General features: G+C 40.0%; 1 protein-coding gene across 3 annotated transcripts in view; it reads right to left on the minus strand.

Moving 5' to 3' along the window:
• The window catches only part of PDE1C (phosphodiesterase 1C), a 263538-nt gene that overhangs the window by 37628 nt on the left and 208650 nt on the right, over positions 1 to 17260 (minus strand). For all 3 annotated transcript variants that reach the window (XM_087947859.1, XM_087947860.1, XM_087947861.1), the window contains 3 exons: positions 15527 to 15647; positions 14379 to 14554; positions 8864 to 9019 (listed from right to left, as the gene is read on the minus strand). In XM_087947859.1, coding sequence (XP_087803985.1) covers positions 8864 to 9019; positions 14379 to 14554; positions 15527 to 15647 — 453 coding nt within the window. The remainder of the gene's footprint in view (positions 1 to 8863; positions 9020 to 14378; positions 14555 to 15526; positions 15648 to 17260) is intronic.

Consider the following 17260-nt stretch of genomic DNA (forward strand, 5'->3'; position numbering starts at 1 on the left):
TGACATTATATCAAGCAATATTGCAAGATAAAGAATGGAAAAAAATTTTGGAAAAAGAACTGTATTTTTTTCTTCAAAAAGAACAGGAAAGGAGAAACTTCCTTGCAAACTGTATGGGATACTGCTAAAGCCTATATCTGGGAACTAGTTATAACATATAATGGGGAAGAAAAATAAGAAGAAACAAAATAAGAAAATGCTAGAGGAAGAATACAAAAAATTAGAATCAGAGTTACAAAAAGAGCCACAAAAAAAAGAAATCAAAAAAATCAAATAGATTTAATAAAACACAAAATTAATCTACTGAAAAAAGATGAACTGGCACAAAAAATTAAAAATCCAAAACAAAACTTTTTTGAAAATGCGAATGAACCAGGAAGGTGGCATATAAACTGAAAAAAGAGAGGGGAAAATGATATATCTATTAATAGATGAAAAAGGGAATCTTTATTATCAGAATGAGGATAAAAAATAATAATAAAAGAGTATTATGGGATACTGTATGACCAGAAGAAAATTCCAGAAAATAAAATACAACAATATTTGGAACAACCCAAACTCCCTAAAGTTCTTGAAACAATTAAAGCTATATTGAATGAACGAATAACTATGATGGAATTGACAGAAGCAATTAAGAGACAAAAGAGCAATAAAACACCATGGCCTGATGGGCTACCAGCAGAATTTTATAAAAAGTTACAAGATATATTAGGCCCAGTGATGTTGGAAGTTTATATAATGAAGTTCTGCTAGAAGCAAAAATAAAAGTAAATATTACTCTTATACCGAAAGACAACTCAGATTTAATACAGATAAACAACTATAGCCCAATATCTTTATCGAATGCAGATTATAAGATAAGGCTTTGATAATAGCAGAGAGATTAAAAAGGCTTTTGAATGAATTTATACATTCAGATCAGAATGAATTCTTGCCAAAGAGAAAGATTAAAACAATATGAGAATAATTTTGAATACATTAGAGTATTATGAAACGCATCCTGGAAAACAAGTAGTGTTGATATTTCTAGATGCACAGAAAGCATTTGACAATGTTAATTGGCAATTTATGCTATTACAATTAACATATATGGACTTTGGGGAGAGATTTATTAATATGATTATTAAAGCAATATATTAGAATAGGATAGAATCCAAGAAGGCATCACGGACGGTAGCCTTGGTGAAATGCTCTCTGATAGTTTTTTTCTCTCTACGGATTTCATACTCAAGAGACCAACTATTAAGTATCAAGCAATGTTTGTCTGATGGGCAGCTTTCTGTGACTTCACCCCCACCCGCCGTGTTTACAAATGCAGAAGAGTTCCTAACACAGGAAGAGACGGATAAAATACAACTACCAGCCAATTGTAGCCCCCACCTCATTGTGAGGAGGTGAGGAGCATTCTGAGGACTGTGGACTGAGAAAGGCTGCCTGTCATGATGGTATCTCTGACTGAGTGCTAAAGACTGTGCTGATCAGTAGGCTGGAGTCTTTACCAGGATCTTCAATTGGTCTTTATCCCAGTCCACTATTCCATCTTGTTTGAAGGCTTCCACCATTGTTCCGCCGCCAAAGAAGTTCCCTATCAATACCCTCAACAATTACAGATGAGTGGCACTCACTCCTATCATCATGAAGTGCTTTGAGAAATTGGTCTGCCGGCACATCATTTCTGGTCTTCCGCATACATTTGATAAACACCAGTTTGGATACAGAAAAAATAGATCTACAGAGGACACTATAGCCATCACTCTTCACACTGCTCTGACTCATCTAGAACAGCAGGGGCGGCTATGTGAGGATGCTTTTTGTGGATTTTAGTTCTGTGTTTTAACACAATTCTTTCACATAGACTAGTGTCTAAATTTCTGGACCTTGAGCTTTCTAATTCAATCTGCCTTTGGATTATGGATTTCCTGTCTGGTCGCTCACAGAGGGTCAGATTGGTAATCATACCTCTTCAGCCCTTATTCTTAACACTGGTACACCACAGGGTTGCGTGTTGAGTCCCTTACTCTATACTCTTTATGTGCATGACTGCATTCCTACTCATGCTAGTAATACCATTGCTAAATTTGCAGATGATACAAAAGTGGTGGGATTTATCTCTGGGGGGAATGAGTCTGCCTACCAAGATGAGGTGGACCGGTTGTTTTTGTGGTGTGGAGACAAGAACTTGGTCCTCAACACCAATAAGACCAAGGAGCTTATAGTGGATTATAGAAGGAACAGATCAGACATCCAGCCCTTGCTTATCAATGGAGACCGAGTGGAGCAAGTGGCCAGTTTTAAGTTTCTGGGTGTTATCCTAAAAGAGGACCTGACCTGGGATGCCCGCATTGCAGCCCTGGTCAAAAGGGCCCAGTCGATATTATACTACCTGAGACTTCTCAGAAAACAACAACTAAATGAAAAACTGCTGGTGACCTTCTACTGCTGCACCATAGAGAGCATTTTAACACACTGCACCTCTGTATGGTTTGCCAATTGCACAGTGGCAGATAGGAAAGCACTCCAGAGGGTTAATGTCATTGCCCAGAAGATCATTGGTTGCCCTCTCCCCTCTTTGGAATAACTTTATAGTTCCCGCTGCCTTAAGAAAGTTCAAAACATTCTCAAAGATCCATCTCATCCTGGGAACCCTTTTTTTGAACTATTACCATCGGTACAGAATAATAAAAACAAGGACAAGTAGGCTGAAAAACAGCTTCTATCCCAGGACAGTAGCTCTTTTGAATTCTGCTGTATAGTGCAGTGTTGGTGTGGCGTCTGGGGTTTCCGGTTCAATGTGTGAAGGGTGAAGGGTGTGTGTTTGTGTTAATTTTCATGGTCATGGTCATGATGTGCACTGAAGATAATGTTTGATTTTGTTGTACGACGTGCAATGACAATAAAGTAATCTAAATCTAAATCTAAAGAAACAACTTCCTTTGAACAACGGATAAACAAAAGCGAATGGAGTCACCAGAGGGGTAAGTGAGCTGGAATTTTGAATAGACTAACAAAAGGGGGGAATAAAAACCCCTCTCCCTTCACTCTTTCTGACTAATTTATATTCACTCACTAATAAATTGTATGAAATACATTTTTAAATAGATGCAATTCTGATTTTTACAACTCAGTCGCTCTCTGCTTCACCAAAACCTGGCTATATGAGTCAATTGATGATAGTAGCCTGCTTATCACAGGATTTCAATTACAAAAAGATGAGACAGAATAGAAGAAACATATGGCAAAAAGAAGAGAGGAGGCTTATGTTTATATATTAACAGCCGCTGGTCCAGAGATATAACTATACTAAAGAAATTCTGTGATGTGGACTTAGAGACATTAATTATCAATTGCAAACCATTCTATTCTCCATGAAAGTTCTCCCCATTTCTCCTAATTGCTGTGTATGTTCCTCCACAAGCTTGTGTAAACAATTCATTACGAACTCTAGCTGACGAGATTATGTGGGCTGAAGTTAAATACCCAGATTCATTTCAAATTATTTTAGGAGATCTAAATAAAGCAAACTTAAGGAAAGAGCTACCAAAATATTTTCAGCATGTCAATTGTCTCACCAGAGGGAAAATACTTTAGACAATTGCTACACAACATTAAAAGATGCTTATTGGTCTACCATAAGCAGCTGTGGGACATCTGATCACTGCATGATTCACCTTGTACCTGCTTACAGACAAAGACTTAAAACCATGAAACAAACAATTAATTCAGTGAAGACATGGACTGAGGAGGCAAAACTAAAGCCACAGGCTTGCCTTGAACACACTGATTGGAATGTGTTCGAATATACCTCTGCAGACTTGGATGAACTCACAGATACTGTAACATCATATGTCAGTTTTTGTGAAGACCTATGTGTGCTGACAAGAAACCTGACAATATACCTTGGTTCACAACTAAACTTAAGAAACTGCATCGTACCAAAGAGGAAGCCTATAGAAAAGGCGATAGAATACTAAGGCCAGAAAAGGCCAGAAACATATTAACGAGGGAGATCAGAGCAGCAAAAAGAAGCTACTCTGAAAAGCTAAGATATCAGTTCTCAACATATGAACCAGCAAACATGTGGAAAACTCTAAAAAACATCACTGGTTACAGCAAACCTCCTTTCCATGCTGAAGGAAACAAACAACTGGCAGATGACCTGAATGTGTTTTACATTAGGTTTGAGAGGAAACTACTGCCACCCATCTCCACAGTCCCCATCTCAGACACACCAACAACAGCCAAGCCTCCTGCAACCTACTCCATTCCATTGGGCCCACCACCTCTGGTGATACAAAGAACAAGGTACAAGGTCTATTTCACAGACAAAAGCCAGGAAAAGCATGAGGCCCAAACAAGATAACTTGTTCTTGCTTAAAAGCTTGTGCTGACTAACTGGCCCTCATCTTCACTCACATCTTTCATAAATCACTAGATGTGCTATGTTCCTTCTTGCTTCAAATGCTTTACTATCATCCCAGTGCCAAAGAAACCTTCCATCAAGGAACTGAATGACTTCAGACCGGTTGCTCTAACATCTGTAGTTATGAAGACCTTTGAACGACTAGTGCTGGCCCACCTGAAAACAATCACGGATCCACTGTTAGCTTCCTAACAGACAGGAAGCAGCAGGTGAAGCTAGACATAATCACACCATATATGTATGTACAATTAGCATAGGAGTCCCCCAGGGCTGTGTGTTCTCTCCTCTTTTCTCTTATATACCAATGACTGCATCTCAAATGATCCCTCTGTTAAAATACTGAACTTTGCAGATGATACAACAGTGATTGGTCTCATTCAAGACAATGAATCCGCATACAGACGGGAGGTTGTACAACTTGCCTTGTGGTGCAACCAGAACAATCTTGAACTAAATACACTCAAAACCATAGAAATGGTGGTAGATTTCAGGAAAAACCCTCCTTTACTACCACCTCTTACAATACTAGACAACACAGTATCAACAGTAGAGACCTTCAAGTTTCTAAGTTCTATCATATCTCAAGACTTAAAATGGACATCTAACATCAAAAACATCATCAAAAAAGCACAACAAAGAATGTTCTTTCTGCATCAACTCAGGAAGCTCAAACTGCCCCAAAAACTGCTGATTCAGTTCTACAGAGGAATTATTGAGTCTATCATCTGCACCTCTATAACTGTCTGGTTTGGCTCTGCAACCAAACAAGGCAGATACAACTTCAACGGATAATTAGAACTGCAGAAAAAACATATCCACAGACCCCCCCACATCCTGGACATAAATTATTTCAACTTTTACTCTCAAAATGACACTATAGGGCACTGCACACCAGAACAACTAGACACAAGAACAGTTTCCCCCCGAATGCGATCATTCTGCTAAATAACTAATTCCCATAACACTGTCAAACTATTTAGTATTACTATTATTCTTCTCATCCTTCCTATTACCTGTCTCTTCCAACTTATAACTATAACTGTGTTGCTTGTATCTTTATAATTTATATTGTTTTATTTGTTCCATAGTATGATTTAATTGCTTATTAGTAACCTATGACTATCACTTAAGTGTTGTATCTTATGATTCTTGATGAATGTATTTTATTTTTTCTTTATGTACACCGAGAACTTATGCACCAAAGATAAATTCCTTGTGTGTCCAATTACACTTGGCCACTAAAGAATTCTGTTCTATTCTATATATTATAAACAATCAGCTAAGATGATGGTAAGGCACTAGGCAGGGATGTCCACTATCCCCTCTGCTATTTATACTGACTCTGGAAGTATTAGTCAGAAATATTTGACAAGATGAAGAAAAAAAAGGAGTAGAAATAAAAAAGAGAAATATAAGCTACAGGCATTTGCAGATGGCTTGGTCTTTATATTAGAAGACCTATTAGAAGCTGGACCAAAGTTAATTAGAAAGATAGAAGAATATAGGGAAGTTGCTGGATTGAAAATAAACCAAGATAAGATTTTAGTTAAAAATCTCATAAATACACAAAAAAGAGTGTTGATGGAAAGAATTGAAATGCAGATAATAAAAGTGAATTAATAATAAGATAATAAGTGAATTATCTAAGAATACAGCTAACAGCAAAATGTGCAACCATTAAAGAGGACAATTATAGGAAACTGATGCAACAAATTAAACTAGATTTGGAGAAATTTAAAGATTTGCAACTGTCATTAACAGGAAGAATGGCTACCATAAATATGAATATTTTACCAAGACTATTATATTTATTCTGAACAATTCCAATAAAATTGGGAGGAAATATTTTGAATAATTAAATAAAATAATATTAAGATATATTTGGCTAGGGAAAAAAGCAAGAATAGGTTTGAAAATGTTGCAAGACTCCAAAAAAAGAGAGGGGGTTTTGGGCTGCCAGATTGGGAATTGTACTACCAGGCCTCGGTATTTACATGGGTGAAAGAATGGATCAATTTGAGGCATAAAAGACTATTAACTCTAAAAGCCTTCAACTAGCTTGGCCTGCTTTTTAATGGTATGGAAAGAGTAAGATACATAGTTATTTTCAAAGATATTATGTTAAAAATGCATTGTTATCAATATGGCTTAAAATTAAAGAACACTACTTAAAAATACCAGTCTGACTTTCCACAATGGAAGCATTGATAATCCTAATGCTATTAATATGGAAAAAAATGTAAAATATAAATATATTTTGAATGAAAAAAAGAATTAAAAACCAAGCAGGAACTTAGCAGTCAAGAGATGGACATTGCATGGTGGCCACAATTGCAGATATAATCTCGATATGAGAAAGATACTAAAATGTATGGTTTTAATAAAGAATTAACAGAATTGGACCAGATAACTGGAACAGATTAAAAATTGATAAAGAAAATATATTGTTATTTATTAGGTATTAAACTTGAAAGTGAGCAGGTAAAGGAGACAATGATTGTTTGGGCTAAAAATTTTGAATATGTAAATGGCAGAAATTGCGGAATAGAAATGTTAAATTGATTAACCGCATATAAAGAACATTTGTATAAAATGTTCTATAGATGGCATTTTGTACCAACAAGACTGGCAAAAATATATAAGGATAGATCTGCTAAATGTTGGATGTAATGAAACACCTGGTTCATATTACCATATATGGTGGACATGTCCAAAAGCCAAAAAATATTGGACAAAAATACACACCTGGTTGGTAAAACAGTATATAGACATGAAACCAGAAATATTTTTATTGGGCATTCTGCCAGAAAAATATGATAAAGAGACTATATACTTGATTTTACATGTACTAACTAGAATTGTATATGCTCAACAATGGAAGTGTGATGAGATCCCGACAGATGAGAATATAATTAAGAAAATGCTAGAATGTGCAGAAATGGGTAGACTAACGCTTATTAAGGACAAAGAAGAAACTAAATACTTTTTGACATGGGACTTATTTTATCAATGGTTAGACAAAAAAACAGAAGTTAGAAAGATAGGGACACAAAAAGGATAAGTGTTAAAACGGAAATCTGTTAAAATGAAAATGCTAAATATTATTGTTATTACAGTATTACTGTTATTATGATGAATGTTATTGTAAACACTTTGATAACAATCACCTAAAAACAATTGTACCCAGACAACAATATATTATACAATTAAAGCAAATAAAACTTGGTGGGAAAAGTAATATAAATGCTCAGCTAGAAACTAATACTCTCTTATTGAGTTGTTTATGTAATATTGTTAAACTGCCAGCATCTCTTGGTTATACAATATCCCTTACTGATTGGGCAAATCATACGGTTATGGCTCCAAATAAAATAAAATAAAATCCTAAACCTATGATGATTAAGAAAATGAGCAATAAAATGAGTAAACATGCAGGAAATTTTATTTTGTATCCTTCTGCCACTTCTATATGAAAAAAGGACATATAGCATACCCTGAGTGATAATCGTGTTACTAGTATGAAAGCGCAGTTCTCAGTTCTCTAAATTATTCAATTGGATTCTCCATTCAAATTTTGTTTTTCTAAAATTTCTAAAATGGGTAATTCCATTTATAAGGTCATAGTACACTATCAATAGTATCGATAGTGTTAATATATTTAACCACTACAGTGCTCTGTTACTTTAAAGTTAACACAAATACCCAACTAAGTGATTCATCTACCAGTCTTGGAGCACCTAAGTGAGAAATGAATTTGCCAGTAAATTCACGGTTCCATGAAAAGACAGATGCACTTACCCTTCTGTAGATGCTGTTTTGACTCTCCTCCTGTTGGTTTTGACTCTACTTGTTAGGAATGATAGTCACCTAACAGTTGGGTTGGCAATATATAAACCAGGATAGTTATTTAATACTGTTGTATCTTTAAGAGAGTGCTGTAATTGTGATTGGCTGAAGTTCCTCCAACGGCCATAAGATGGAGCTAGAAACCTGGTTTGTTCTCTTCTTGCATTTCCCTATTGCCTTTTGCCTGATCGTCGTTCTGCTTGGATTGCTGTGAGTCTTGCAAACTGTTAGCAAACTCCGTTTACTGAACTTTGTTTATGATACTGGACTTCATTTGGATTATACCTGGACTGATTGTATTGAATACTACCTGCTTTCACCGTGTATGATTTGGACTGTTTGTTGGACTTTGTTTACCCGTTTACTGGAAGTAAAACCTACATTTTACTATTCAGTGTATCTGTATGCTGGTTGTGTGTTATTTCTCACCACTCTCACTACGTTTCCCTGAGTGCACTCATTCTCCTAACGGGGAATACCTCAACACTACTCCCTTTTCCATCTCAGTTACATTTTTTCCTTGAGAAGTTCCATGTTTGTTACTGCCAGTTGGGCGACTCCCATTTAGGTTACTTTTATTGATTTCAGTGCTCTTACCATCTCCGGAGAAACTCTCTTTATTCCCTTGTTTACTTTTCTCTGACTTGGTAACAATGTTAGCCTCAGCTGTCTTTTTTCCTTCATTTCCTTCTGTTTTCTTGTCATCTGTACCCTTTTGAGAATTCTCCTCTGCTTCTTTCTTTTCTTTTTCTTCTGCATCCTCAGCAAAAACAAAAGACAAAACAATGGGGATAGGGAAGGGGAGCATAAAAATGATTAGTGGAATTATCAAAATGTTAAATATCTATTGTTTTTAGTTGCTGGAAATGACATAAAGCCTAAAAAAAATTAAGAAATGCTACTTTCATTTAGCTGAAGTCTACTGCTTGCTTCTTAAAACTAAGTTGGCTAATGCTATTTTTGCTCATCATACATGAAGATATATGAACTATTAACCATCACAGCCACATTTTGCATGCCATTCACCGCTTTGCAATATGTATAAGCAATTTAGACATATATAATTTAGGAAATATATATATCAGTTTTAGTTATTCATGAAAAATAAGTGAAACTTCTACATTCAGAGGTTGAATATTAAATGTTAAAGAAATACGCCAAGAACAATTATTGCAGATATTTATCTCCAGGAAACTAACCAAAATTAAAACTAACAAAACCAAAATAATCCAAATAAAAATAAGTGGAATAACATGAATGCAGTGCTGTCAAGATCCTCAAAAATCCTACAACCATGTAGCTGAGGTAATCTAATATTTTAGCCTAATGCCTGAGGGAGTAACCATATTTCTACAGCTTCCCAGAGCACCAACACCATTAGGTAATCTGCATATAGCCTTCCATCCTTCCAAGGTCAGTAAAATGACCATATTGTTGGGGACAATATGCTGACTATGTAAACTGCTTAGAGAGGGCTTTAAAGCATTGTGAAACAGTATATTAGTCTAAATGCTATTGCTACACATGGACAGAATGGTGTTCCATAAGGAAGATGCTGCAACAATTATGTCAGTTGGACCCATTAGATCATCAGGGGTGTCAAATGGATTGCAGGTTGCATCAATTGTGATTGTCCTCAGGAGGCCAGGGTACGGGTGGTGGGTCATGGCCGATTGGGCAAGACTCAAGGGGTATGGTCAGCTTGATGTCACTCGCGTGGGCCAGGCAGTGTTGAGAGGAGAGAATCCTTCTCCAGCAAGTGGGGCGGTAGGCGGTGGGCTCATCTCACAGGAGGTGAGGTAAGGTGACTCAGGGGTTGGGGGAGGGGATATGCTGTCATGAGGCAATGCAAAGGGTGGAGTGGCTGTTGCAGGAAACCATCACCCATTGCTCACTCCATTTATGCATGCGGGCCAATGTTTTCCAGCCCCAACTGGCACATTCTGCAGCTCTGGAGACAGCTCCACTGGGCTTGCCATCCCAGCAGCACACACAATGGCATCAGCAGCAGGCGGGGGCAAGAGGGAGGCATGTGGTACAGACTGCTGGACATGTTTACTCCATCCCACTGTCTGTTTTGGCTTGCAACTGGAAAGCAGGTCGCTGCTGGTCATCTTCTCCTCAGCTCCCCTATGGATCTTGCCCTTGGCCTGCACATGAGCATGTTTCCCTCGCATACCCGATGAATGTCATCCCCCTCACAGGCTGCTACTGCCACACCTCAGCAGACCTGCTGCCACTGCCACTCAACAGCTCTCGGAGGGTCCTGAGCCCCAGCTGCTCACTCAAGGGACTCAGGGAAGGCCATGGAGAAGCAGAGAGAAGGAGTCACCGGTACTGGTGTGACCCCCACTGAAAGCCTGCAAACAGAGGCAATGCTGGTGGAGTTTGCCCTCCCAGCGGTGACCCAGCTGAAGGTCCAGATGGAGGTACCAGCCACTGAGGACTTATATCGGGTTGAAGAGGACCTCAGGCACCAGGGCTCTGTCTGGGGCTGGAAATGAAGTTCCCATTGATATTCATGTGGGAATTAATCATCTTTGCCCCACACTGGAGGATGAGGGGACCCTTCAAGCTAGAAAAATCCAGGGCATTACAGCTTTCCCCGGTCAGATGGTTGAGAACCTGCAGGAGAGGTTTAACTGGATGAGCATGGAGGGGAGGGGACAGGCATGTAGGTTCAAACCACATGGAGTGATCCTGAGACAAGCTACCCTAAGTTTCCCACCTTGCTGTGGTCTGGTTCTAGTTGTAGTGCCTCAGTTGTAGTGCCACTTCCTTGGTGCCATTAGTGCAGTCAAACTCAGGCCCACCATGAAGCCCGCCATGCTGCCATCGGGTGATGAGCTCACCCAGCCACTCACATAACCCTTCAGGATGGCAAGGACCCCACCATGAACATACTACCCCAGAGTCAGCTGGGTCCTGTGACACTGGGTTCCGGATTGGGCACCAGCACAACTTCCTCCTCCTTCTCACCCAGCCACCCCTTCCCCGATGAAAGACACCTTCAATGGGGACCCATAGAACTTGCATTCTTCCTAAACCAGATGTGGGCTCATATAAATGACCATGCAGTGGACTACCCCAGTCACCAAGCAATGGTCTGTGCAGTGAATTTGGAGTGGGTAACCTAGCTCTGTGACAAGGATGTGCCAGGGCTGGTGAACATCGACACCTTCCTATAAGAGCTGAGAGCTAGGTTCGAGGATGACTCCAAGATCCTGCAAACCGAAGCAGAAATCTGTGAGATTAAGCAAAGGAGCTGGCCCACCAAGGAGTATGTCCAAGAGTTCCGGAGAGTGGCTGGGAGAGGCTACTGGTGGCAACAGTGGCTGGAGAGGCTACTGGTCCACTTATACAAGGAGAGCTGGGCCATGAATTGCTGCAAGCCTTTACCAAGAGGTCCCTGATCAGGTACAGAAGTGGTATTGGATGGCAGTGGCAATAGACTTCAAGCTCAAGTGGTACAAAAATGTTGAACCATGGAGCAGAAGCCACAGGCCCACCCAGAGAAGCACCAGCTTGGGAGGTGATCAACCCCTGGCCAACATCTGATTTAGGAAGAATGCAATAATATACCTATTATTTTGTAAGCGATTGACAAATAAAATAAATAAATAAATAAAATGAATGGGCCCTCACCACGTGGGGCAGGGGTGGGCAAACTACGGCCCGCGGGCCACATCCGGCCCGTTGGTCTGTCCAATGCGGCCCGCCCCTGAAAAAATCGCTGCCATTGGTTTGTCCAATCCGCCCACCCCTGAAAAAAAATCGCTGGGCGTGGCGTATTGCCCTGTGCCGCGTGGCCCCCAAAGCTGCAAAACAGTGCGGAGCGATCTAGGGTAGGAAAGAAAAGAAATTTGCAAAGGCCTCGGCTGGGAGTTCGAAATCACCTTCGAGTGCGACCTCTCGAAGGTGAGTCCCCGCCGATCCCCTTTTTTTTCCGGGCTTCCAGGCTTAAACTTTGCAAAGGCAAAATTTGCAGGCTGGAGCGTCTTCCCGCCGAGGAGCGGGAAGGATTCCGCCAGCGGGCGGGCGGGCTGCTTAAACTTTGCTCGGGCGGCACTTTAAAAGCCTGCTCCCAGCACCCGAGCAACTTCCCAGCACCCGAGCAACTTCCCAGCAACTTCGGCTTCCTTTTAACTTGCGGGCACTCACGCCTGGCCCCGAGCGCGCGGCAGAGGGGAAGCCCGGTGGGCGGGCAGGCTGCTTGGAGGAGGCGACCCGGCGGTGCTCCGGCAGCAGCAACAGGCAGTTTCGCCCGGCTCCGCTCAGGTGTCCGGCTGGGGCTGTCAGGAGTTGCTACCGCCGGCGCGCAGCTCCGTGCGGCTCCAGTCCCGCGTTGCCTTGGGAAGGAAAAGGCAAAACCAGGAGCCGCTGAGCCTGAGCCTCGGTGCCGCTGCTCCCGTTGCAAAGCACCGCCGCGGCTCTTCCTTTTTGCCTTCCTTCCCGAGGCAACGCGGACTGGAGCCACGCGGAGCCGCGCGGCGGTAGCAACTCCTGACTCAGGGGCCTCCGAGGGGAGGGGAAGGAGGAGAAGGGTGGGGGAAGGGTGGGGGAGGCGATTCCCAAAAATCTTATGCTGACCCGGCCCGTCTGTCAAATTTTAAAAGTCAATGCGGCCCCCGAGCCAAAAAGTTTGCCCACCCCTGACGTGGGGGGAAGCAGGAGAGAGAAAGCTAAGGATGGGAATAGTCCTCTCCCCACTCCTAGTGCTACCAAAGGAGAAGCTGTCCAGCATCCGAAGGACACTAAGCAAAGTGAGAGATCAAGAGCAACATCAGAACAATTCATAGGGATATCCCAGATTCCCAAGGAATAGCAGGACCTAGCAGAAGTTTTAAGTGAAGTGAAATGCAATACACTGCATCCCCCCATTGCCCCACCAACTATGCAATAGAGATTGTGCCAGGGGCAAAACTGCCCAAACCAAAGTTGTACTCCATGACCCCTAGGGAAATGAAGGAATTAAGGAAGTACATCAATAAGAACCTGGTCAGGGGATTCATACAGCCAGTGAAATCAAGGGTAGCCGCACCAGTACTGTTCAAAGAGAAAAAAGATGGCACTATGAGGTGTGGATTTTAGAGGAATTAACAGAGTCTACATAGAAAATGTGTACCCTCTCACCCTCATGAAAGACATGCTGGCAAAGGGGAAAATCTTCACCAAATTAGACCTGTGGGAAGCATATTATTGGGTGAAGATTAAAGAGGGGGATGAGTGGAAAACAGAGTTTGGTTGCCCGTTGGGGAGTTTACAATTCAAAGTTATGCCATTTGGTCTCCAGGGGCCCCCTGCTGGATTCATGCAACTGATCAATGAGAGCGAAAGATGCAAAACTAATGTATTTTCCATTTGAATTTTCCAGGAACTTTTCTGCAGTTGAGGGAGGAGGTCCAACCATCAACTCTGAAGTGAACCTGGCTGAAGCCATCTTTTCCTATCTCATAGTTGCCATGAACTTTGAAAGGAAGAAGGGGGGGGGGATGTAGATAGACCAGCTACCAGTCAAAACAAAAACAGAAAGTCTTTTTGTGGGAAACAAGGTCATCCCAATAGGTGGCAAGTGAAGGAGGAGGGGAGTGATCACCCCCCCCCCCAGCTATTTTCATTGTACAACGTGATCAGTGACACATGGGAAGGGAAATATTTGCTCTTTTAATTAGGGGGAAAACCATGGAGAGTTAGTTTTCACAAGCTGTGCCGATATGATGTATCCAATAAACATGTTGTTTGAGGAATCTACCTGCCTTAGAATTCTGCTTTTGGCAGATGCATTACTTGGAATGCGAGGAAACTGATTTTGATAATACAGAGAAAAAAATTATCCACAGTACTCTTTTCCTAGCATTAAGAGGGTTGGCTTGAGTATCCCCTTAGTCTTTCATTTCATGTCTTCTCCTATATCACTGCAAGAATGAGATATGGAAAGAAGTGATCAAGTAGTGTTCGCACATTTTAATTGTGGTTCACACAAAAATCTCACCAGAAACCTCCAAGTATCTTTAGGAACTTTTCCTTTGAATGCATGTTCACAAGCCTGTCTATGTTATGCATCATTTTGCTGAAAATTATTTTCCAGTACTGTTTTTGTTACTTTTGTTACCTTTGATTGCTTGGGCTTTCCACTTTTCTCGGTTTTGTTGCACTACTTCTGTCCAGGTGGCTTTAAAACATTTGAAGTCCACAGTGAGGATGGAAGAGTTGAATGAGGCACTTCCTTCTGACCCAGTGCTCTTGACACTTGATCTTTTCACTTCTGAGGGGCTAAGGCTATTCAGACTGGGATTGCATATACAATATTAATGGCATTTTAATTACTAAAAAATATTAAGTGATATTACCATTTTCTTCTCCCTTTCACTTTTTTGTTTTGATTACGTGTGAATATTTCTTGCCAATTTTTTTAAGTTGGAGTTCTTCCTACTTTACTATACTTTTCACTCCTGAAACCTTGAGAAATACTTTTAAACCCTTCTCATATCCACTCTTCTGTTTACAAATTAAAATAATCACATGGTGAAATAATAGCTGCTCAGCATGATGTTACTGCAACAGAATCTCTGTGAATAGAGAGAAGAGCATAGGAGAAAAGACAGAAGTTCCCAATGGAAAAACACTGTGCTCATAACTCTATTCCATTTTTAGTTGAATGACAGCCGAACTGGAAATCAGATGAACTGCTGTCATGGTGGGATCATAGAGGCATGGAGTTGATGATAAGGCAATCCAAACACTGCATATTCTGATTTACTCAGATTTTAATTAATTATTGAAGAGCCAATTGGCAAAGAAAAAAAGAGTCTGGGTTGCATAAGGCATTTAGCCTTAAAAGTGATGCTTGTAACTTGTAGTTTTGTCAAATTGTCAAATAGTTTTCATAATGAAAAGTGGGAAAATATCTCTAGATATACTGTCACATAAATTAGATACTATTCTAAATATTATATCTGTATTATAATTACAATTATATTATTTAGAATAATGTTCAATATCAACAGCAGATAATATATATTTGGTCCAGAAAATAATCTCAAAGAATTTATCATAATCAACCCAGGATATTTCTCTACTTCCAAATATTATTCTTGTAATGGCCTCATTAGCCTGGTCAACTTGGATAATTTCTTGATCATTTTATCACACATGACTTGAACACTCTTTCTTTACCCCAGAAAAATAAAATTTTAAACACACATATACCCACACACCTTAAAGAGGGAGACTCTACTACAAATATATATGGTTACTGACCTGGATCGCCTAAATCCTGTCATACCAGAGTTAGAGGCTTCCTCTATGAGAGGTGTTACAATCTTCTCAGTCATATCAGTCAGCACAGTGAAAGTAGGTTCCACAATAAAATCAATAAAGCCTGGAAAAACACAGAACAGAAAACAAATGCAAGAAAATTGCCTAGTTAATGTCATACTTCCTATAAGATAAATATACCAATACTTGGTATATTAACAACATGGTAAAATTGTCACTGTTACTACATGCTATTTCCTACTATATGAGAATTCCATAAATGGCCAAATAAAGCATTGGTAACAGTTCAACTTGCAATAGATGGGAATAGCTTGTTTTGTGTGGGTTTATTATTATAATTATTCATCGCACAGTCAGCCAGATGTTCAGACTGGGTTTGGCATTTTTGTCTACCTCTCGAGTCCTTACAAAGGATCTGGGATAGGCAAATCTGGATGTTTGATTGTGTTACAGATATCGCCACAGGATGTAAGCAGTTCCGAGTAAAGTTGCCTTTTGCAATTGACTGATGGTGAATTTGTCAATGCCCATGGTGTTCAAGTGGTGCTCCAGTTGTTTTGGGATTGCACCCAAGGTGCCTATTACTATTGGAACTACCTTTGCTGTCTTTTGCCACAGTCCTTCTATGTCTATTTGCAGGTCTTTGTATTTTGTTATCTTCTTCAGTTCTTTCTCTTCTCTTCTGCAATCTCCAGATACTGCCACATCCATTATCCAGACTTTTCTTTTCTCTTTCTTGTTGACAATTGTTAAATCTAGGGGTTATGTAGCTGGTCCCTGTCAGTTTAAATTCTAAAGTCCTAGAGTACTTTAGCAGCTTCTACATTTCTATTACTTTCTCTATGTTATGATCCCACCAGTTCTTGCTTGCAGGCAAATGGTATTTCTTACGAATTTTCTTTCCAATGCAGATTTCTTGCAAATCTTTCTATAAACAATGGCACAACAACTACTTTGTTGTGCCATTGTGCATTCTTCTTGCAAAAGCTAACTAGATGGTCCATTGTTTCTTTGGCTTCTTTGCAGAAATGGCATTTCCTGTTCATTGCTGTCTTCTCAATTCTGGCTTTATATGTATTTGTTTTTAAGGCTTGGTGTTATGCAGCCAAACCCCTCTGTCTCTTTCTTCAACTTTCCTGATCTCAGCCATTGCCAGGTCTTGTAATTATCTGCTTTGTCTGCTATTTTTTAATGTACTGGCCATGTAATGTTTGGGCTTCTCATATTGTTTTTCTGCTCTTCATCTGGTCTTTCTTGTAGGCCAATTTGATCTCTCCAATACTCAGTAAGCCTTCCTGGCATACTAGCTTCATGCATCTTCTTTATTCTCCTTCAGATATTCTTCCAAAACCCTTTTTCTTCTTCAAACCTTGCAACATTCCACATCCACCTATTTTCCTTAGTAGTAGAGTCTTTTTGCTGCAAGGATGAAGGGCGTGATTCATTGTAATGATTTTTTCTGATCTTACTATCCAGGGATGTTAGTTCTGCTTGAGTCTAGTCCGCTATTTTAGCTGTGTATCTAATGACTGGAATTGCCCAGGTGTTCATTGCCTTAATGGTAATTCATCCACAGAGTTTGGACTTTAAAATCTTCTTCACTCTCTTGATGTATTCACTTCTAACCTTTTTAGTGTGCTTGTGGTTATCAGCTTGAAATATACCAAAATATTTGTAGTGATTGTCATCATCCAGACTTTGGTCTTATACCCATAG

Source organism: Notechis scutatus, chromosome Z (assembly GCF_049901735.1).
Source record: "Notechis scutatus isolate UNSWTSFEM ecotype Mainland chromosome Z, rNotScu1.2, whole genome shotgun sequence".
Lineage (NCBI taxonomy): Eukaryota > Metazoa > Chordata > Lepidosauria > Squamata > Elapidae > Notechis > Notechis scutatus.